We start from the raw sequence: 22,837 nt of genomic DNA on the forward strand, positions 1-22,837 counted from the left end.
TGTCCTTAACTAGACAAAAAAATGTGTTTTTAACACATTCGTTTTATCTGGGGTGCATTTTTAGATACTGTAGCTCCAAGGCTAGTTTTTAAGTGCAAAGGCTTCATAGACTATGTATTTTAATTTGGCTATGACACTATGTGTGTGGTGGGGGGTTCAAAAGCAGGGATTTAGGTTAACAGGTTAAAAACATATGTAAATATAAATCTCAGATCAAACACTGTCTGTCACTTTTTGTTCATTGTGATATTTAATATCTGCTATTTTTTATTCAGTCACTGTTTTGTTTTAATCTATAGAAACTATATTCCATCAAGTGTCAGAGTATTTGAATGATTAAATCCACAGATATAAGTGGATATGAGAGTCTTAAAGGCCTTCTGAAAGCAAGGATAAAAAAATCCATAGATCAAAGGATTACAAGTTGAGTTAAAATATGCAAACCAAACTAAAGCCTCATAAACATCAGCTGGGGTCACAAAATTAAGGAAAGGGTCGACAGCAGCAGCAATAGAAAAAGGCAGCCAGCAGAGAAAGAAAACGCCCATAACAAGAGCCAGAGTTTTAGCTGCTTTTCTTTCTCTGTGTGCAGAGCTTTGACTGTTAACACCTGTGGTGGTCACAGACACTTTCTCTGACAAAACCTTTGTGTGTTTTCTCACAACACTGAATATGATGATATACAGAGAGCTCATTATAGTTCCTGGAATAATAAATACCAAGATTATAGAAATCAGTCCCCATTCTTTGTTGAAAAACACACCACAGCCACCAAAACAAGACACTTGTAATATAAGAGCTTCCAGACCAACAGCAGTCACCCCTGAAAACACAATGCTAAAGCTGTACACAAATGAACAGATCCATGTAAGAGTTAGTAATACAATAACAGTGTTGTTTGTGATCCTCATTTTGTACTTCAGAGGGTCACAGATGGCCCAGTATCTATCAACAGATATTAAACTAAGATGTATTAAAGAAGAAAAACAGAAGGTCATGTCCAAGCTAGAATGAACTTTACAGATAACATCTCCCAAAAACCAGCAGCCCTCGACAGATCGCACCATGCCATAGGGCATCACCAGTAAACCCAGCAGACAGTCACACACAGCCAATGACTGAACGATCAGATGAGTTGGAGACTGAAGCTGTTTGAAGTGAGAGATGGAGATGATGATCAGCAGATTCCCAAAAACTGTCATGAGGATCATGAGTGAAATGAAAGTGTACATTGCCACTTTAACAACAGTGAGACGATGAGCTCTAGGACAAGAGTCTGGATGTGAAGGATAACACAGGAGAATATTCTCAGTCTCATTGAAAGACATCAAATCTGCCCTAAAATCTGACAGGACTTCCTTTGTAATAGTTAACAGGTAGACAATTACTGTATCACCCAAAATTTAAACAAAATCATTTTAGAAATTACATGGTTACATGGTTAAGGCAAATACATAAAGAAACATAAACATCAATACAGTACATGCTTATTCGATCATGATATAGCTTGGATGTGTTCATATATACAGTTCAGGTCAGGTTTCAACCCCCCAGTTGTATACGTAACTAATTTAACACAAACATTGTGACTCATGAGATTAAAATAAAAAAACTGAACTGTGTGTCCTGAATTAAAGGGCAGTGGATTGGCCCTTTCAAAAAAAAATTGTGAAAGTCTTACATTTTTCTTGCTCCCCCTTGCTACATGTTAAAAGGATTAGTGTTAATAATATAGGTTAATATATTAATGTTGATGTTTTTAATGAAAACAAAAGATTGATCGACTATTTTATTGATGATATTGTCAAAACAGGCAATTTCAGTCTTTTTGTTTATTTGTTATATTTTGGCTCACACTAACCAAGAGTGCTAGCCTTCAAATAAATTACATAATGAGACAGGCAGTAAAAGATAATTTCAGGTATTATAGTTATGTATTAACCTTGATCTTGATCCATCCTGCCTACTTATATTTATTAAAGAGCCCCTATTTTAATTTTTAATGATTTTACATGTGTTTTGGTGTTCAAGTATACGTAGTAAGTCGTACAGGTCGACCGATGTCTGTGTGTGTGTGTGTGTGTGTGTGTGTGTGTGTGTGTGTTTGTTTGTTTGTGTGTGCGTGTGTGTGTGTGTGTGTGTGCGCACGCGTGTGTGTGTGTGTGTGTGTGTGCGTGTGTGTGTGTGTGTGTGTTTTCAGGGCCGATATCGATACTGATTATTACAGATCGAGTAGACCAATAAGCGATATTTTCAAGCGATATGGTCTGGAAGTATGAACTGTTCTATACATATAACAATTAACTAACCAATTTAAATTCATATAATAAGTGTAAATAATTGAATTGCCTTCATGGCTTCATTGTGTATGTTGTTGAAAAAAACGCTAATGTTTTCATAAAACTATAACATTAATACCATATTAGGCACAATTCAATAGCCTATTCCTAAAGTATATATGTCACCAAGACAAGCATTTAAGCATACCCGTGTGTGTATCTGAACATTTATATGTAATAATTTAGTCGCACAAAATAACTCGATCTGTCACTTGTTGCGAGCAGCGTAAGAGTGCACTGGCCGAAGACCAAAGTGCTCAAGTTCTTTATGCTTTAAAATGGCTTGTATTTTTGAAATGACATGACTTACAATGACGTGCAAATGCTAACTCAGTCAATTGCCTGAAACATGTGCTAAACTTTATAAAAAAAGTTGTCCTCCGAAGAGGGGGGGTGGTGGTGGGCCAAAAAAAAGAAAAAAAAGAAACTCTTTGTTTTGTTGTTTGATGTGCTAAACTCTTGTATTTCAGTGTCAAACTCACTTGCAGAACAATCATTGCAAAGCAGCTCCAGTTAGCAAGTGCTTTCAGTGGTGTCTTGAGCCTCCAGTGCTGACTGGCTGGACTCGTGACTCCCAACAAATCAGATGGGCGGTGGGTGGGCATTGCTCTAGGCAACTGAATAGAGTGCCCTGTTCCATGTTCCGACAGCTTTCACTAAATCCGTGGCTGCATCAGAGCAAAATATGGGCATTTCAAAATTACATTATCTGCAAATCTGCTTTAAAAATGTCTGATGTTCTGTTGTCTTGAGGCACCGATGAAACTCTGTGGGATGATCAATTGAGTGACCCTTTGACCCTCTGCAACACTACTCCTCAGCCCTTCCATCTCCTGTATTTGATCCTTTCTCATAACTCAGTGTATAAACCATTGACATGACCTAACCCCAACCTCTAACGCCCCAATCTCATCACAATCCGACCATACACGCCAACCCGTTTGACTAAGGCCAGAAGCCCTATTGTCATCGGTAATGCTGGTTCTGTGGCAAACGGTTCTGTATGGCATACTATTTGCCGCAATACACAAGACCACAAGAAAACGCCAAAATCTCACTGCAACCCAACCATGGGTGCCAACCTGTTTGACTAAGTCCAAAGGCCCCACTGTTGATGTTAATGCAGGTTCAGTGGCAAACGATACCAAACTATCTACCGCAATTACCCAACAACACTGATCTATTGTATATGACTTGATGTTGATATCCCTTAATACTTACCTGAGGCATCGTTGAGACTCTGTGGGATGGTCAATTGAGTGATGGCACCCTTTGGGTTGTCAAGTGTGTGCCCTCCTTCCTGGGTGTTTCGCTAATAGGCCCACGACACCTCCAGAGGGTTTAGCATTGAATAACAGCATCCCAGGTTCACTCCCTAGTTGCCATCAACTCACTCCCAGGCGGAGTCTTTTCTCTTCACCCACAGCCACTGGCTTCCCTTTTCCGCAGCCGTGGAAAAGTCTTTGACTGCCTGCCGGTGGGCCTTTCCTTGCACTCCAATGTCCCTGTGTAGCCTGGATGTTAAGGTGGCTAAGAACCCTCTGCAATCTACTTCCACTGGGCGTACCTTCATATTCCATAGCTCGATGATGTTGACAAGCTTGAGTGAGGCTGGCCACAGTACAAGGTCTGTTTGCAGGTTGGTGGCTGCAATTTCAGCTGGGAAGCAGATTTCTTGTTCAAGTCTGAACAAGAACAGCTTCCAGTCCTGTGCTCTGCCCAGCTGACCAGAGTCTGACCTTATGGTGGTGAAGTTGGCTTGACCCTCACCCTCCCGAACAAGTGTTGGCTGCCACTGGGATGATGGGAGAACAATGGCATTTACACTTGTCTGATGACTTTCCAACACTGCAGCAAGACATCTTAACACCTGGTTGTGCCGCTAGGTGTAATAGCCTTGGAAAGTATGATCTTGCATCCCACTAAGATGTGCTTCAGTATTGCTAGACTTGGGCATAGAGGGCACGCGGGGTCCTCGGCATACCTTTGGCTTAGCTTTGCTGGAGAAGGCAGGACATTGTAGGCAGCCCTGACAGTAAAGCTTGCCATGAATGCCTCCATCTCCCCCAGCTTTTTCAAGGAGATCTTCCTCTTCTTCACTCCTTCCCATGCCATCCACTGCCCTTGCTTGTGCCACAGCTTGGGCACACCTTCTTGCTTCCTCCTCCCAACATACCTCCTAGACCACCATCTTGCGTCTCTGAGATAGAGAGGCCTTGCTCCACACTGGTGTAATGGCCCCAAATACAAGACCACTCCTCTCCTCCTGCACTCGGCCCACAATGTCCTGTGTCTGAGTGCTGCTTTTGCATGCTCAATTGCAGCCAACGGGGTCCACTTCCTTCTGGTGGCCAAGATGGGGGCAGCTTAGGCTACAGATGGATTGCTCGAATCCAGTAGCATCATCTCCATTCTGACTTTGGCACACTTGTACTCCTCTACCAGACTGGCAATGGGCAGATGTAGCATCTCTTTGCCATAAAGTCCAATATTGCTGAGGCACCTAGGAAAGCCAAGCTACTTCCTTACATATGAGCTGACCAATCTCTCCATCTTTTCCACCTTTGAGAGCGGGATTTCATATAGAGGGTTATTTAGCATGCACCAGAGCTTCAGCTTGCCCAAAAGCAGGGTTCTGTCGATGTTCTGCAGGCCATTGGCTACCTTCTTCCTAAGCTGTTCTACCTGCTCTTTGTCTTTAAGGGAGGCATCATACCAACGACCTAGGCTCTTCACTGGCTTCTCGGAGACAGTTGGGATGGGTTCCTTGCCAATGTGGAAGTGGTGGTCTGACACCTTCCCCTTGATGATGGAGATACTTCTAGACTTGCTCAGCTTGATCTTCATGCGAGCCCGCTCAATGTTTCCCTGGATCTTGTGTCACAAGGTGACGATCTTTTTGGGCGGAACCAAAAGTTGGGAAAGTTTGGTTCCGCCCGGATGTTTCCGCCCAGACCGGGGAAAGGAAACACCGGACATCCGGCAGCATCGCGAAGGGCTGTAATCAGTCGATTAAGCACAGCTGTGTGTAGTTAAGGAGATCGCCGGGTGATTGGACAACTGGAGTACACGGAGGAGTATTTAAAGAGCAGTTAAATCACAGTTGGACAAGTTTAGTGTGTGCTGAGGAACGGAGCTGTGCTCGTTGATAGACATTGGTGGCTGTCTACATTTTCTCTCTCTCTCTCTCGTTGTAGTCTGCGGTGGACACGCTGGAGTTAAAGGAAAATCCTACGGGTAGAAGAAACATTGGTCGAAGTAGCACATTTAAAGGAGTAAAGCAGGAAGGAAACCGTTTTGCAACGTAAACAAAGGCAAACCGCTGTGAGTATCAACTCTGGTGTTGAGCAACTTGTAAAAACTAACCTGTGCAATTGTTGGATACCTCCAGGAGAAGAAGGGGGGCCCTACCCCTGAAACAGCGTGGTGGGTGAGCTGCAGAAGCATCCATCCAAGCAGCCACAGCAACGAACTACCATTCAGGTCGTATTTCCATCGCCCTTATCCAGCCCAAGCGAAGTGGAGGACGCAGGGCGTCCTTTGTTGTGTACACTGATAGTGTGGTGAGTGAGTCTTTGAAATTAGTAAACTTTTCACGTTGAAGTGGTGCTGTGTATTTGCTGTGGGTTGCTGTGTGTCTTGTCAGACGAAAGCCCGCATCATCCATTTTCCACTGGGCAGAGGACGGAGAGGCTAATGACCTCAGGAATTACCAGCTACTATACGCAGTGTGCTGTTTGGAGTGTGAAGTGACGCAGATTAAGAGCTGTCAGCGAGTGTGAGTACAACATTGGATTATTTGTATTGGAAACTTACCTGTATCTGCCCCTGTCGCAGAGTCGGAGGCGAAAGAGTTCCGCCGCCCCGTGGTCTCTACAAAGGGGCGACCCTGTCCAGGATTCGATCGCCCTACGGCGAGTGAGGATAGGGCAGCGCTCGACCCGGTGAGGCGGTGTGTCATCTTCGCCCCTCTGCTTGACCTGTGGAGAAAGCTATACCTACCAAGAGCTGTAAACAGCAGACCAGGTGAGAAGCATCCAAAATCCAAGTAACAGTGCTTTGTGTCCCAGTGGTCACCTGTGGAGCAAAAGGAGAACGAGAGTGAACATTAGGAGAACAGACTGTGGAAAGCTATACCTACCAAGAGCTGTAAACAGCAGACCAGGTGAGAAACATCCAAAATCTAAGTAACAGTGATTTGTGTCCCAGTGGTCACCTGTGGAGCAAAAGGAGAACGAGAGTGAACATTAGGAGAACAGACTGTGGAAAGCTATACCTACCAAGAGCTGTAAACAGCAGACCAGGTGAGAAGCATCCAAAATCCAAGTAACAGTGCTTTGTGTCCCAGTGGTCATCTGCGGAGCAAAAGGAGAACGAGAGTGAACATTAGGAGAACAGACTGTGGAAAGCTATACCTACCAAGAGCTGGAAACAGCAGACCAGGTGAGAAGCATCCAAAATCCAAGTAACAGTGCTTTGTGTCCCAGCGGTCACCTGTGGAGCAAAAGGAGAACGAGAGTGAACATTAGGAGAACAGACTGTGGAAAGCTATACCTACCAAGAGCTGTAAACAGCAGAACCGGTGAGAAGGTTCGAAGTCCAAGTTAACAGTGCTTTTGTGTCCCAGCGGCCACCTGTGGAGAAAAAGGAGAACGAGAGTGAACATTAGGAGAACAGACTGTGGAAAGCTACACCTACCAAGAGCTGTAAACAGCAGAACCGGTGAGAAGTATTTGAAGTCCAAGTTAAACAGTGCTTTTGTGTCCCAGCAGCCACCTGTGGAGAAAAAGGAGAAAGAGAGTGAACATTAGGAGAACAGACTGTGGAAAGCTACACCTACCAAGAGCTGTAAACAGCAGAATCGGTGAGAAGTATTTGAAGTCCAAGTTAAACAGTGCTTTTGTGTCCCAGCAGCCACCTGTGGAGAAAAAGGAGAACGAGAGTGAACATTAGGAGAACAGACTGTGGAAAGCTATACCTACCAAGAGCTGTAAACAGCAGAACCGGTGAGAAGGTTCGAAGTCCAAGTTAACAGTGCTTTTGTGTCCCAGCGGCCACCTGTGGAGAAAAAGGAGAACGAGAGTGAACATTAGGAGAACAGACTGTGGAAAGCTACACCTACCAAGAGCTGTAAACAGCAGAACCGGTGAGAAGTATTTGAAGTCCAAGTTAAACAGTGCTTTTGTGTCCCAGCAGCCACCTGTGGAGAAAAAGGAGAACGAGAGTGAACATTAGGAGAACAGACTGTGGAGAGCTATACCTACCAAGAGCTGTAAACAGCAGACCCGGTGAGAAGTACTCGAAGTCCAAGTTAACAGTGCTTTTGTGTCCCAGCGGCCACCTGTGGAGAACAAGGAACAAGAGGGTGAACGTACGACGGAGAAAACGTGAAGGCAAGCGGGGCGCAGACCAGAGAAAGGTACGCAGATAGCGAAAAGTCCACTTACCAGTCACACTGTTTGTACTCTGCCTCCAGGAAGGAAGAAGGAGGGCGCCGCAGATAGCAGGGACCAGGCCGGAGCCTGACGCTTCCCCCCCCCCCCCCCGGCTTACAGTGGTCTGGACCCCCGTTGCCCTTTGTCCCTGCCTGCCCGTGGCTGCAGTCTCCCTGGAGGGAGGAGCTAGAGATCCCTTTAGTTTTAATTGCCCTTTCCCCATTTCCCTATTCTTTTAAATATTTAAATAAAGTTTGTTTTATTACTTACCTGCTCTCGTGTTGTCTGATCATTGGGTTGGCTTTGGGGACCTCCTCGAGGTGGAAGTTGAGAAGGGGCGTGGCTTTAGTCAAACATAGCCAGCCCCTGGGGGTGACACTTACTTAATAGCCGTAGAGTGCAAACCTTGGTTGTGGTGAGAGTTGTAAGGTCATCCATGTAGGCTCTGACTGGCGGCAGCCTCAGCCTAGGTCTTATTCGCTTTCTGCCAACTGTCCATCTAGAGGCCCGAATGATGACCGGCTAAATGCTTTATATCAACATCGATTATAGGCCAGATCGATAATCAGTCGACCACTAGTAAGTCCCTCCAGTTTTTCACAGTTCTGCGATCGCAGAACACAGGGCAAAATAAACACAATGTTGCATTTTTGTGATCCTGCAATTAAAACATCTCATACAAAATAAATAAAATTATCTACTATTCTGTCATCATACAGAGTAGACAACTATATTTAGGCTTTATTTTACCACTGCACTTAAACAATCCCTCTCTCTAGCTAGCTGCACCCTGCAGTTAACAGTCACTCACAGACCTGCACGGGTCCTGCTTGATAAACATGTACCTGCAGAAAGAACACCCGACCCGTTATCCGCAGCAGCATTATTTTAGATCCATGTGACCGGAACTTAACCAGCAAAATGTGCTATAAGTACAAACCTTTAGCAGTCTTCAGACAGACATGAACCCAAGTAAGCCCTATCAGAGTGTACGGAATGAGTCAAAATAATCTTAGGCTTTAAACCCGCAGTCCGCCCATGCTTATTGATTTTGTGTAGAGCAGTGCTGCTTGTTTGCTTCAACAATCACAAATGCATGGTTCCCTTTTGAGAACAATCTCTCGACATTGCTTCAGAAACTGACACTATGGGAGTTGTTAGATTTTCTGCAGCTTTTTTTATAAAACAATGCCAGTGTACTGGCCGATGCCTGCCATGACGACGTATAGAGGCATGGCTTCCGCCCAGGGGCGTTGTTAGACATAAAGCCCACTGTGTGCAACACTTCTATACAATTTCCTTTGCTTAACCCACTATTCCTACCCTGCAACAAGTACTGGAAAGGATAAACATGTATTTAACTTAATATCATTACCATGTTTAGAGGCATTAAATATTTTCTTGCACATTTGCATTTTACATTATACAATGATAAAATAATCTCAGCCATAGTTATTGTTAACTGTTTATGTATTGTCCTAGAGCTAGTGAACTAAATATTAATTTTATAATCCTCTGATGTTTGAGACCTGACTGGGTGAGGATGTAGTGCAGTGGTTTTCAAACCATGGGTCGCGACCCTCTGGTGGGTCGCGGAAATTAAAAACTGGGTCGCCACTCGCCAGAAAGATTTAAAAAAAATGTTACTAAAATAATTTATTAAATTTTATTATAAAACCTATAATAATTACAACACACTTGAATAAAAGCACAGTAAAATATCTTTTAAATACACTAAATAAAAAAATACTCCACCACTGTGTCACATGACCCATGTGCGTGCGCAGCTTACTGTATTAAATTCATAGACAGCAGATTAAATTGCGCACGGTGTCACAGCCATTTTTTAAATGATGCAAGGGGAAATAAAAACTCCTAAATAAAAATAAAAATGTGTTTGGTCTGATTTAACAAAATATATATTTTTAATGTATTTGATTGGTTTGTCGAAAGTGAGCGCGGAAATGTTTAGTTGTTTGCTAAGCAAAGCGCCACCGTTACGACACGGTTGAGTTTTGCAGTAAGACTGACACGTTATGGTTCTGCTGTTATCTTTGAACTATTTTCGCTGCTGAAACCACAAAAACAGTCAACATTGTGTCTAAAATGTAAGTGGCTTAATATTAATTACTTGTTTACGTTAGTGAACTGTCATGAAATCTGTCACATTTTCAACCGTGATGTGATGCTGCTTAACTGTATCATGTTATTAAAAACTTCACATTTTTACCGCAGTATGTTTAACCCACTTTGTCAGTGTTAACTCACTTTGTGTTTGCTGCACTTATTTGTTTAACTTAGCGTTATTACATTATGCACTTTCGGTTGTCATTGAGACTAAAGGATGCAGAATCATTAGCGTGTTTTGGTGATTGTTATTGGCGTTTTAATCTAACGTTACTTGTTCCTGATAAGCGGACAAGCATTGATGTCGAGCCCTGCGACGTGTTTTTAGACTGCTTCAGTATAAGCTAGGTCCAATCTTTAAGACTCCTCCGTTGTGTTGCGTATGTCAGTTCTTCCTCGTTTTTTGCCCATTTTCATAATTAATGATATTATGAATTGCAGTGAGATTGATCTCATTTGTGCCCCCTGAAAAATTGAAATGCCCATCCGTGAATTTGTGTCTGGCATCGGGTCTGCTCTTTAGGTAATACATACAGATGCGCGCGTGCACGTTTCACCGGGCTCACTCCACTATGACGGCTTTCGGCCCCGCCCTGCTTCATGCTACTAAGGGGGGAGCAGAGTGTGGGTCGCATAATTTTAATTTTTTTAAATTAGGGTCGCTCCTAAAAAAGTTTGAAAACCACTGATGTAGTGTGTCTTACCTCCCTTACAACCTCTCCTTTCTGCTTCCCTTTCCCTGCTTTGCACAAAACATTTCTGAGCCCTGGCTCCGTTTTTCTACAGCTCTGTGTCTCTACGGTACATATCCTGTGCCCAACAGCGGATCATGCATGTCTGCGTTGTGCACTGCGCAGATCAGTTTAAGAGTTCACAATGTCCCCGCACTATGGTGACACACTCCTGCGTTCACTCCTTTTCACGTTTGTATCCCACATCCAGCCATCCCAAGTGGTGTGCTGTGGTAGGTTTGACTGGTCGTGCCTGACACAAACCCCTGTGGCCCAGCCGCAGCTCCAGGCACATACATGCTGCATATCCTTGTATGTTCGACAGTGCCCACACTGCTGTGATTAGCAGTGGGTTCGGTAACACTTTAGAATACTGATCCATTGTTAATGAATAACTACACAGGAACAAATAAGTAATGCAATAAATCTAGAAACTACTGTTAACTAACACGAAACTCTGATTAATTAACTAGTAACTAATAGCACATAGATTAGCGTGGTAGTTCACTATTAACTAATCAATAACTACTATTTTTTCATACTTCCCAGAAAATTACTGAGAAGTTTCACAATTCATGCAAAACTAAACAATAACTAATATAGGATAAATGACTATATTAACATGTTTACTACTGTAAACAAATAGACAAGACTCTTTACATTTTCAATAGATAATAGCATACTTGTTCTCATTGAATCAGAGTAATTAAGAGACTACTGGAACATATAGATTCATCAACCATCAAAATGCCATACTGTGATTTTATTATTTAACCTACCTGTCAAAACATTGTATTAATACTGACTAAATATGAAAGAATGCATTTCTTGAATATGCTTAATATTATGTCTTTAAAATTGTCTCTGATATTCCTTGCTCAGACTTGAATGATAAATCGAGTGTTTGATTGCTTTTCCTGGGGAAGTGTTTACCCGCGGGGGAGGGGCGACGCGGACGCACGCTGCTCAGAGAATCTGATGATGAAGCAGCAGCAGTATCTCGTGTCTTCATTAATTAATATCTCCCCTCATCAGGTACAAAATGCGTGTTATTTTATTACGTATTCATTGGTTATTTGTTATACTTCTGAAAGATATAAATGTCATCATTAAATGTGTTCAAAAAGCTCTTGTTATCATATATTAAAAACTTTGCTCCCAGTTCAATCCATAGCGCATGCGTTTTCCATGCTGATCATTGGTACCACGCGGTGGGAGAAATTGTGTAAAATGCAGTGAATCTACCAATATCATTTGTATTTTGATAGGTTATGCAATAATTACGAGTTATAAGTTGCAGTTGACTGTTTTGAAAGATGATTCATTGTTTTTACGAGTTCAATAATTGTGTAAAATTAGTAAAAATAGGACATTCACTTTTGATATGTCCACATTTTCTGAGTCTTTTCACTGCAAATGACAATGAGAGTATGCTAATGAGCATTTTAATTGTTTATACCGTCTAGCATATAAAATATGTATGTAAAAACTCATGATAAATGTGATATGTTTAACTTGGACAGTGTAAAGCTGTATGTAACTGTAACGGGGCGCTTTAAAGAAAGCGAGGAAGAGGAGAATCCATGTGCTAAAGGTGTTTATTAGTAAAATCCCAATAAGGGCCAGCAAACAAATCCAAAGGGTTAATCCAAAATCAGAATCCAAATACAGGCTCAGGTTCAGGGCAGGCAGAGTAACCATCAAAATCCAGAAACAGGCACAGGTCAAAACAGGAACAGATACAGATAACAGGTCAAACAGAATACAGGCAGATAAACAGAATGTGGCGATGCAATAATCAGCCCGGAACAGGTGAACAGGAAGTGACTTATATACAAAACAGACAGGAAGTGTGAACTGAAACATGGCATGATGAATATCAAAATAAAAGTCAGAACAGAGCAGAGTATCAAAATAAAAGTCCAAAATACAAAAATACACAGAATACAACCAGAACACATAACAAAACCATTACAGAATCCCCCCTCTAAAGGGCGACTCCCGGAGCCCAACATACAAATAACAAAGTCCAAATAGAGGGTGGGCGGGCGGGCCAGGACCTCTTGGCAAGGCAGGGCAGTTCAGGGGAGGCCAGGATGGTCCAGGGTCGTGGGGCCAGCATGGTCCCAGATCATGGGGCAGATGTGGGCCCGGGTCATGGGGCAGATGTGGGACCGGGTCATGGGGCAGGCTGGGACCTGGGTCATGGGGCAGGCTGGGACCTGGGTCATGGGGCAGGCTGGGACCTGGGTCATGGGGCAGGCTGGGACCTGGGTCATGGGGCAGGCTGGGACCTGGGTCATGGGGCAGGCTGGGACCTGGGTCATGGGGCAGGCTGGGACCTGGGTCATGGGGTAGGAATAGACCCAGATCACAAGGAAAGGGAGGATCAGAGTACACTTCGGCCTCCGCCTCGGTGTCCTCTGCCTCCCTCCTGTGTCCGGGTACTACCCCCCCCAAAAAAAAACTTGGAAGAGCTTCCACAGACCAGGGTGACGATATTCCAGATGGTGGAGCCGACGAATCAGACGAGCCAGGTGAGCCAAGTGAATCAGACGGGACAGGTGAGCCAGGTAAGCCAGACGAACCAGACGGGACAGACGAATCAGATGAGTCGGGCAGATCAGATGAGTCGGGCAGATCAGATGAGTCGGGCAGATCAGATGAGTCGGGCAGATCAGATGAGTCGGGCAGATCAGATGAGTCGGGCAGATCAGATGAGTCGGGCAGATCAGATGAGTCGGGCAGATCAGATGAGACGGGCAGATCAGATGAGACGGGCAGATCAGATGAGACGGGCAGATCAGATGAGACGGGCAGATCAGATGAGACGGGCAGATCAGATGAATCATAGGAGTCGATGAAATCAGAGCAGTCGGATGAATCGAATGAATCAGATGAGCCGGATGAATCAGATGGATCGGATGAATCAGATGGGTCGGATGAATCAAGCAGATCAAATGAGTCCAGGGGTTCGAGTTCAGGGCCTTGAGAAACACAGGGGACAAACGAGCAGCAGGCAGACCAGACGCACCACAGGGCTATGGCAAATTCAGAAATAACAGAGTCCATGAGACATACCTCTGTGGTCGTCGGTTCAGGCAGGGTGGCCATCTGGACGTCAGGTACTGGGTGGGTAGTAGCCCTCATGAGTGCAGGTGTGGTGGTGACGATGGCCCTCTGAAATACAGGTGCAGGAATGATGGTAGCTCTCTCGAGAACAGGTGCAGAAACAGGCAAGATGGTGGCAGTTTTCGGGACAGGCAGGATGGTGGTGGTTTTCTTGAAGACAGGTGCAGGTGCAGAGACAGGCAGGATGGCGGCCATTTTGGGAACAGGCAGGGTGGCGGCCATTTTAGGGACAGGCAGGATGGCGGCCATCTTGGGAACAGGCAGGGTGGCGGCCATTTTGTGAACAGGCGTGGACAGAACAGGCATAACTGGTACAGGTGTGGGCATAACAGGCAGGACATGGCGTGGCGTGTTGGGAATAGCCTCTGAAGGTGTATCCGCAACACCCACAGTGAAGGGGGAACCACACAACAGCAACGCAAAGTCAATATATTGCTCCAGTGACCAGACAGACATATCACGTGGCATACACAAGCGCAACCATTCATCTAAGGCATTATAAAAAATCGGTTTCAAAGCGTCCTCATCATAATGCACTCGATTAGACAATTCCAGAAAGTCACTCACGTAATCCTCGATGGCGCGGTGGTTTTGGCGGAGTGCAAGTAGTGCAAAAACAGGTTTCATGTTGCTGATGGGAAGTTACTGACCTTCGCTGGATTCCGGGTTATGGCTGATTATTCTGTAACGGGGCGCTTTAAAGAAAGCGAGGAAGAGGAGAATCCATGTGCTAAAGGTGTTTATTAGTAAAATCCCAATAAGGGCCAGCAAACAAATCCAAAGGGTTAATCCAAAATCAGAATCCAAATACAGGCTCAGGTTCAGGGCAGGCAGAGTAACCATCAAAATCCAGAAACAGGCACAGGTCAAAACAGGAACAGATACAGATAACAGGTCAAACAGAATACAGGCAGATAAACAGAATGTGGCGATGCAATAATCAGCCCGGAACAGGTGAACAGGAAGTGACTTATATACAAAACAGACAGGAAGTGTGAACTGAAACATGGCATGATGAATATCAAAATAAAAGTCAGAACAGAGCAGAGTATCAAAATAAAAGTCCAAAATACAAAAATACACAGAATACAACCAGAACACATAACAAAACCATTACAGTAACGTTAAGTACATTTTTATCATTTGTGTTTTGGTTTTATTTAAAGTGGTTTTCTGTCATTCAAGTTTAATGGCACACAAAATCAGAACATCATGTGATTAAACAATTTAAATAATTTTCAGACAATACAGAGCTTTTGATGGTGAAGCAGCCGCTCCGTGTCTTTATTAATTCATATCTCCCCTTATTAGGAAATTACTAGTGGGTTACCATGATCTTCACTTTAGAATACTGATCCAAAAAATGAGTAATTACTTTAGAAAGATGAAGTAACACTTGAATCATTACTAGTGGGTTATCATGATATTCACTTTAGAATACTGATCCAAAAAATTTGTAATTACTTTAGAAGGATGTAGTAACACTTGAGTCATTACTAGTGGGTTATCATGATCTTCACTTTAGAATACTGATCCAAAAAATTTGTAATTACTTTAGAAGGATGTAGTAACACTTGAGTCATTACTAGTGGGTTACCGTTATTCAGATAGTAGTTATTTTTTGACAGGTAAGTTAGGATAAATAATACAATCACTGTATGTGTGGCATTTAGATGGTTAATGAATCTATATGTTCCAGTAGTCTCTTAATGACTCTCTAGTGTGCAATTATCTATTGATAATGCAAAAAGTCTTGTGTACCTGTATTTACAGTAGGAAACTTGTTAATATAGTGCTAGTCATTTATCCTATATTAGTTATTGTTTAATTTAGCATGAATTATGAAACTTTTCAGTAATTCTCTGGGAAGTATGAAAAAATAGTAGTTATTGATTAGTTAATAGTGAACTACCATGCTCATCTGTGTGCTATTACTTACTAGTTAATTAATCAGAGTTTTGTGTTAGTTAACAGTAGTTACTAGATTGTTAATATTGCATTACCCATTTGTTCCTGTGTAGTTATTTATTAACCATGGATCAGTATTCTAAAGTGTTACCGTGGGTTCTTACGTTGTCAGACCACTCACCCAAGCTGGTGCTGTCCCTTCACATTTTCACCGCTGTGTGCCGGTACCAGCTCCAGAGATTGCAACTGTGCATCAAAGCTTGACAAGTTGGATAGAGCAGCTTGTACAGCTCCTACTAGCTTATTTTGTTTTTGTTTGAAAAGGTTTTGTTTAGTACAGTCTGAGCTTCAGAAACAGAATTGAAATAATTCACTTGAATTAATGTTTAATAGTTGAACGAAACATGTTTTTTTACTGCGATATTAGACAGTGATTTTATGGAAATCTGTATCTTCCCCTATATAAGTTTCTTAGACTTTCTTTAAATGAACTTTGGTACAGTATCCACAAATTTCATTAACAAGATATGCTAATAAAATGATTTGTGGATACTGTAAATAACAATACTCTGCAGTGGTGAACATTAGATAGAAATCTGTAATGTAAATCAATGTAGATCCAGGCTGAACTGAAGAGTGATAAATGGGGAGTTCTGCATTTTTATCAGTTCTCATTGTACATTTCATTACTTTACTATAGGCACATGGACTGAAGTGAAATAGTAATAAATCAAAAGTTAACCAGGTGTTCTGAAGCATCATAATGTTAAATGATACACATATGATCATTCATCTGAATTGAAATGAATATAAAATTTGGAAATAGACATTAAAGAAATGTTAACTTAACAAGAAACATTTTTTCATCATAAAAATGTTTTGGATCCCACTAAATTGGATTATAGGGACAAAAACAGAGGACAGAAATGCATACAGTTTTTGGGTGCATGAACCATTTAAGATTTTTTTAACATCTGCTTCTTTAGTAAATGCAAGATCACCCAGATTAAACAATATCTTGTAAAAAAAGATTAATTTTAAGAGAAAACATGTGAACAAGCAGATAAAACATTTAGTAGAAATATATTTATAAAAATGTACATATTTAGTGAAATATCAAGCCACCTGAATCCTTGAAGCCACAGACATAAGTAAATATGAGAATCTTAAAGGCCTTCTGAAAACAAGGATAGAAAAATCCATAGATCAAAGGATTACAAGTAGCGTTAAAATACGCAAACCAAACCAAAGCATCAAAAACTTTAGCTGGAGTTGCAAAATTGATGTAAGGGTCAACAACAATGGCAATAAAAAAAGGCATCCAGCAAAGCAAAAACACACCCATGACAATGGCCAAAGTTTTCGCTGCTTTTCTTTCTCTATGAGCAAAGCTTTGATTTTTTAGTCCCCCTGTAGTCCACACAGTCACTTTTTCTGACATAACTTTTGCATGTTTTTTTGCCACATGAAAAATCTTCATATACAGACAGCTCATGATAGTCCCGGGAAGAAAGAATGTAAGAATCGGGCAAATAAGACTCCATTCTTTATTAAAAAACAGAACACAACTTCCCACACAATAAACTTGCATAATGAGTGTTTCCAATCCAACAGCATTCACCCCTGAAAACACAATGCTAAAACTGTACACAAATGAAAAGATCCACGTGAAGGTGATAAATACAGTCACAGTGTTGTTTGTGATCCTAATTCTGTACTTCAGAGGGTCACAGATGGCCCAGTATCTATCAATAGATATTAAACTAAGATGTATTAAAGAAGAGATACAAAAAGCCATGTCCAAACTAAAATGCACTTTACAAACAACATCTCCCAAAAACCAGCAGCCCTCGACAGATCGCATCATACTGTAGGGCATCACCAGTGAACCCAGCAGACAGTCACTGGTGGCCAAAGATCGAACAATCAGATGAGTTGGAGACTGAAGCTGTTTGAAGTGAGAGATGGAGATGATGATCAGCAGATTCCCCAAAACAGTTGTGAAGATCATGAGTAACATGAAAGTGTACATTGTCACTTTAACAACAGTGAGACGATGAGCTCTAGGACAAGAGTCTGGATGTAAAGGATAACACAGGAGAATATTCTCTGTCTCATTGAAAGACATTGCATCTGCCTGAAAATCTGAGAGGACGTTGCTTTAGTAATACGTGCAATTATAATATTGAGTCATAGCCGCAGCAAATTTAACTGCTCATGCTGTCATGTATTCTGTTGTGCTATCTGTCGTTTTCTGTGCTTTTCACTGCTTCTATTTATGTAAAGCTGCTTTGAAACAATTGACTTTTGTGAAAAGCGCTATATAAATAAAATTGAATTGAATTGAATTGAATTGAATTGAATTGAATTGACTTCCTCTTGTAAATGTGAACTGACAATTTTTACTACACGTTTTAACAAAATAATTTTTTAAATTTTAATGTTAAATGGTAAAATCCATAATCTAAAGAAACCTGAACATAAATACAGTACATGTCCATTTAAGTATAGTCAGATTTGTTCATATATACTGTCAGATACCTCCCCACTCCTCCTCTACCTGTATACGTAACTAATTGTTAAACAAACATTGTTACTCATGAGATTAGAGTGAAAACTGAACTATACTGTAGTGAACTGTGTGTTCTGAGTTAAAGGCCAGTTAAAGGATCGGTTAACGATAGCCTGAAGGCTACTCCATTGACTTCTCCACAACAGGGTCAAAGGAGAGAGCTGGGCCCACAGGCAGGATAAAATAAAGCACACTCTTAAAAAGGATGTGTTAATTTTTTACACATCTTTTTGTGTTAAGCTTTTAACACATTGGGCCCTATCTTGCACCCAGCGCAATTGACTTTGTCAGTGACGCATGTATCATTCGTATTTTGCGCCGGCGCCGGCGTTTTTCCCTAAACAGAAGCACATCGGCAAACTAGGGAATGAACTTGCGCTCCCTGGGCGGTTCAGCGCAAAAAAAGAGGCGTGTTCCGGCGCAAACCATCCCTGATGCTATTTTGCAGTTTCAAAAAACAATTGCGCCACTGACCAGAAAAAAAAAGTTTAAAGTCAGTGGCGCGTTGCGCGTTGTTCATTATGCTATTTTAAGGGCGCATGCTTGACCATAATGTATAGCGTGCACAACGCGCACACACTTTGCTTATCTAATCTACACAGATGCAACAGTTATTTTTGCAAATCATAAATTGTTACACTTAAAAATATTAATACACGAGATAAGGGGAATCATAGTGGTGAGCATTGTGGTGATAGTTTTTATTTATTTTGTGTGGCTGCGTTAAAAAATTCTCATGCAAATAACGATTAAAATATTTTGAGAAGTTTGTTGTGTGGCTGTATTACGTTTATTTTATGTAAATAATTCAAATGTTTTCATAAGAAACCTTAATGTATGTGAACTTGATTTGTAAGAGTACTTTGGGGTTGGACCTTGCTTGCGTTTCTTGGGTCCGATTTCAAAGCCCCCAAACCCTTTTCAGCGGTGAGGGTGGACGCAGCGATGTCCTCTGCTGGCATCAGGTGCTGTGTAGAGGCAGATCCACCTCCCGTTACACGGCGTGCCCGATTTATGCTGGCAAGCTTGGGATTCCCCCGTCTCCTGACATCATTGTAGCGCTTGGCGCAACGATGGGGATGCCAGCTGATGAGACTGTGGCTATTTCCTCTCACGCCTGTTTAACCGACGCTGATTTGGGCGGGTTTCTCCTATCCCCATACAAAGCAACTTCTCTGTCTTTGACTGCCCTTAAAAAGAACGTCGGTCTCCTCGGCTGTGAACCGCTCCTGGTGTGCGCCTGGTAAATCCGTCATAATAATAGCAACCCGCCATGGAACTTGCACCCTTGCGTTTAAAGGGAATGTTGGATAGCGTTCTGATTGGTTTATTTGACGTTACGCCCAAACCACACCTATGAATAATGAACCTACTTCAGACCAACCTCTTATTGATTTGCGCCCGGTGCAAGAGTTATTTCTCACGCCGGGAAAATAGCAACAGCGCCCAAGATCTGCCCACAAACTCACTTGCGCTTTGCGCTTCGTACTTGCATTTCAGATCGTTAAAATAGGGCCCATTATGTGTAATTTTGTGTTAAAATGAAACACAAGCTGTGTAAAAAGTAACACAAAATGTGTCGTTTCAATAATAACACAGATGGGTAGATTCATTTAGTGTGTTGTCCCAGAATCAACACTAATGTGTTGTTTTTAAAACATCCGTTCTAAGAGTGCAGTAAACTCAAAAATGCAGTGGTGTACAGCAGTGGTTATCCAACTGGGGGGCACGAGAAGGCGCCGGGGGCCCCCAGTTTCATGACATTTTTTTAAATATATTAATTTATCAAAGATCTTGTGTAATTAAACTTATTAACATCAATACATTGTATAATTTACTATTTTTGGTTTCATTAAAATTCTTGTTTTTAGAAAGTTTGAGAATGATTTATGTAAGAATTTATTTTGGTGGGGGGGTGCAAAGTGATGCACTTTACACAAGCAGGGGAACATGCTGAAATGTTTCAGAACCACTGGTTTTAGAACTGCAAAAGAGCATTGTTAAACACACTGGACTTTTTGCTTTATGAAACAATAATTCCTTATAATGTGTGGTTACACGTGGTCTGCAGGTGCGAGGCCAGTTGGATGTACTGCCAAATTCTCTGAAACGCCTTTGGAGACGGCTTATGGTAGAGAAATGAACATTCGATTCAAGGGCAACAGCTCTGGTGGACATTCCTGCCAATGCTCCTTCAAAACTTGTGACATCTTTGTCATTGTGATGTGTGAAAACTACACATTTTAGAGTGGCCTTTTATTGTGGCCAGCCTAAGGCACACCTGTGCAATAATCATGTTGTTAAATCAGCATCTTGATATGCCATATCTGTGAGGTGGATGGATTATCTCTGCAAAGGAGAAGTGCTCACCAACAGATTTAGACAGATTTGTGAACAATATTTGAGAGAAATAGGCCTTTTATGTCACGTAAAAGTCTTAAATATTTGAGTTCAGGTCATGATAAATTGGGGGCAAAAACAAAAGATTATAATTTTGTTCAGTTTAAAAAACACATATACTGTTTCCGGGTCCAAGCATCCAATCATTTAAATAGAGGATATTATTAAACAGCTTTAATAATTAAACAGCTGTTTATGAGAACTATGAATTCATATTACACATTTAAGGGAATACTCAAGAGTGTAAATTGTGGTCTTCGGCTCACGGAATTACAGAGAGCAATATATTAATAATTTTGGAAAAAATCCTTGTCTATTTGTCCATGTCTGGTCATCTTGTATTTTGTTAGAAAAAAAGTCTCAGTGAAAAAAGTCTCTGATAACTGACACACTGATTTGGGCGTTGTAGAAAAAAAAGCACAAACACAAACTTTAGAGATTTTTTGTTATTACGAGAAGTGTAAAATATTTTTGGTTCGTTTTGAAACTATAGTGGAAAAAATAAGATGTTGGGGGGCCGGGATGCTATAATCAAAGTAATTAATAAGAAACACTGTGTGTTCATAAACTGATTTGTGGATACTGTAAATAACAATAGTGTGTATTGGTAAACATTGAATAAAATCTGTAATGTAAGTCCATGTTATCACATATCTGGGCTAAAGAGGTGATCTAATAGTTTCTGGCTGAATATGAGCTGTTCTTACAGCTTTTATACTTTTCTACTCCTGCATGTGTTTAAATGACTGTGATAACCCCTCGTCTGAAACGTAATAATGTAAACTGATGCACACATGACTGATGTGTGTTTATATTTTAATCTGGATTTAAATCAATGTAAAATGTCCAGTTATACTATAAAGTGCAGATGTTACAACATATCTTTGTTTTCAGCAGAGGAAAATGCATACATGTTCATAAGTACATAAGTAGTTCATAATTAAAAAATGTTTATTTTGGGTGAATGATCCCTTTAAGATGTATTTAACATTACTACTGTAGTTGATGCAAGATCGGCAAGATCAATCAATATCTTGTAATGGTGTTAAAATCACTTTTATAACAGGAACAAATGCTACATTGCTAGATAAAACATTTATTTGTTCTATAAAATCTTTATCAAAATATAAAAAGAAACTTTATTCAAATACCAAACTTACTGAGTTCTTGAATCCACAGATATAAGTGGATATTAGAGTCTTAAAGGCCTTTTGAAACCGAGGATAGAAAAATCCATAGATCAAAGGATTACAAGTGGAATTAAAATATGCAAACCAAACTAAAACTTCAAAAACATCAGCTGGTGTCACAAAACTGAGAAACGGACCGATAACAGTAACAGTAAAATAGGGCAACCAACAGAGCAAAAACACACCCATGACAATGGCCAGAGTTTTAGCTGCTTTTCTTTCTCTATGAGCAGAGCTTAGATTTTTCAGTCCCCCTGTTATCCCCACAGTCGCTCTTTCTGACATAACTCTTGCATGTTTTCTTGCCACATGAAAAATCTTTATATACAGACAGCTCATGATAGTCCCGGGGAGAAAGAATGTGAGAATGGGACAAATAAGACCCCACTGTCTGTTAAAAAACAGAACACAGCTTCCCACACAGGACATTTGCAAAATAAGCATCTCCATACCAACAGCATTCACCCCTGAAAACACAATGCTAAAACTGTACACAAATGAAAAGAGCCACGTGAAGGTGATAAATACAGTCACAGTTTTGTTTGTTATTCTCATTTTGTACCTCAGAGGGTCACAGATGGCCATGTACCTTTCAATAGATATTAAACTAAGATGTATTAAAGAAGATATACAAAAGGTCATGTCCAAGCTAGAATGCACTTTACAAACAACATTTCCTAAAAACCAGCAGCCCTCAACAGATCGCACCATACTGTAGGGCATCACCAGTGAACCCAGCAGACAGTCACTGGTGGCCAAAGATCGAACAATCAGATGAGTTGGAGACTGAAGCTGTTTGAAGTGAGAGATGGAGATGATGATCAGCAGATTCCCAAAAACTGTTGTGAGGATCATGAGTAACATGAAAGCGTACATTGCCACTTTAACTCCAGTGAGACGCTGAGCTCTTGGACAAGAGTCTGGATGTAAAGGATAACACAGGAGAATATTCTCAGTCTCATTGAAAGACATCGTGTCTGAGAGGACTTCCATTGTAATTGTA

The 22,837-nt window shown here is 41.4% G+C and overlaps 3 protein-coding genes across 3 annotated transcripts; all 3 read right to left on the minus strand.

Moving 5' to 3' along the window:
• Positions 1 to 302: 302 nt before the first annotated feature.
• On the minus strand, positions 303 to 1,328 carry LOC135738580 (trace amine-associated receptor 4-like). Its single transcript, XM_065256679.1, has one exon. The coding sequence runs from the start codon at positions 1,326 to 1,328 to the stop codon at positions 303 to 305; it is 1,026 nt and encodes a 341-aa protein (XP_065112751.1).
• Positions 1,329 to 16,777: 15,449 nt separating this feature from the next.
• On the minus strand, positions 16,778 to 17,800 carry LOC135738581 (trace amine-associated receptor 4-like). The gene has a single exon (XM_065256680.1). It carries the CDS (start codon positions 17,798 to 17,800, stop codon positions 16,778 to 16,780), a length of 1,023 nt encoding a protein of 340 aa, XP_065112752.1.
• Positions 17,801 to 21,783: 3,983 nt separating this feature from the next.
• On the minus strand, positions 21,784 to 22,827 carry LOC135737904 (trace amine-associated receptor 4-like). Its single transcript, XM_065255764.1, has one exon. It carries the CDS (start codon positions 22,825 to 22,827, stop codon positions 21,784 to 21,786), a length of 1,044 nt encoding a protein of 347 aa, XP_065111836.1.
• Between the last annotated feature and the right edge of the window lie 10 nt (positions 22,828 to 22,837).

The sequence above is a fragment of the Paramisgurnus dabryanus genome, chromosome 12 (assembly GCF_030506205.2).
Source record: "Paramisgurnus dabryanus chromosome 12, PD_genome_1.1, whole genome shotgun sequence".
NCBI classification, from domain to species: Eukaryota; Metazoa; Chordata; class Actinopteri; order Cypriniformes; family Cobitidae; genus Paramisgurnus; species Paramisgurnus dabryanus.

Coding starts and splice junctions, on each gene's coding strand:
- LOC135738581 (XM_065256680.1), bottom strand. CDS start 17,800: ATGTCTTTCAATGAGACAGAGAATATTCTCCTGTGTTATCCTTTACAT.
- LOC135738580 (XM_065256679.1), bottom strand. CDS start 1,328: ATGTCTTTCAATGAGACTGAGAATATTCTCCTGTGTTATCCTTCACAT.
- LOC135737904 (XM_065255764.1), bottom strand. CDS start 22,827: ATGGAAGTCCTCTCAGACACGATGTCTTTCAATGAGACTGAGAATATT.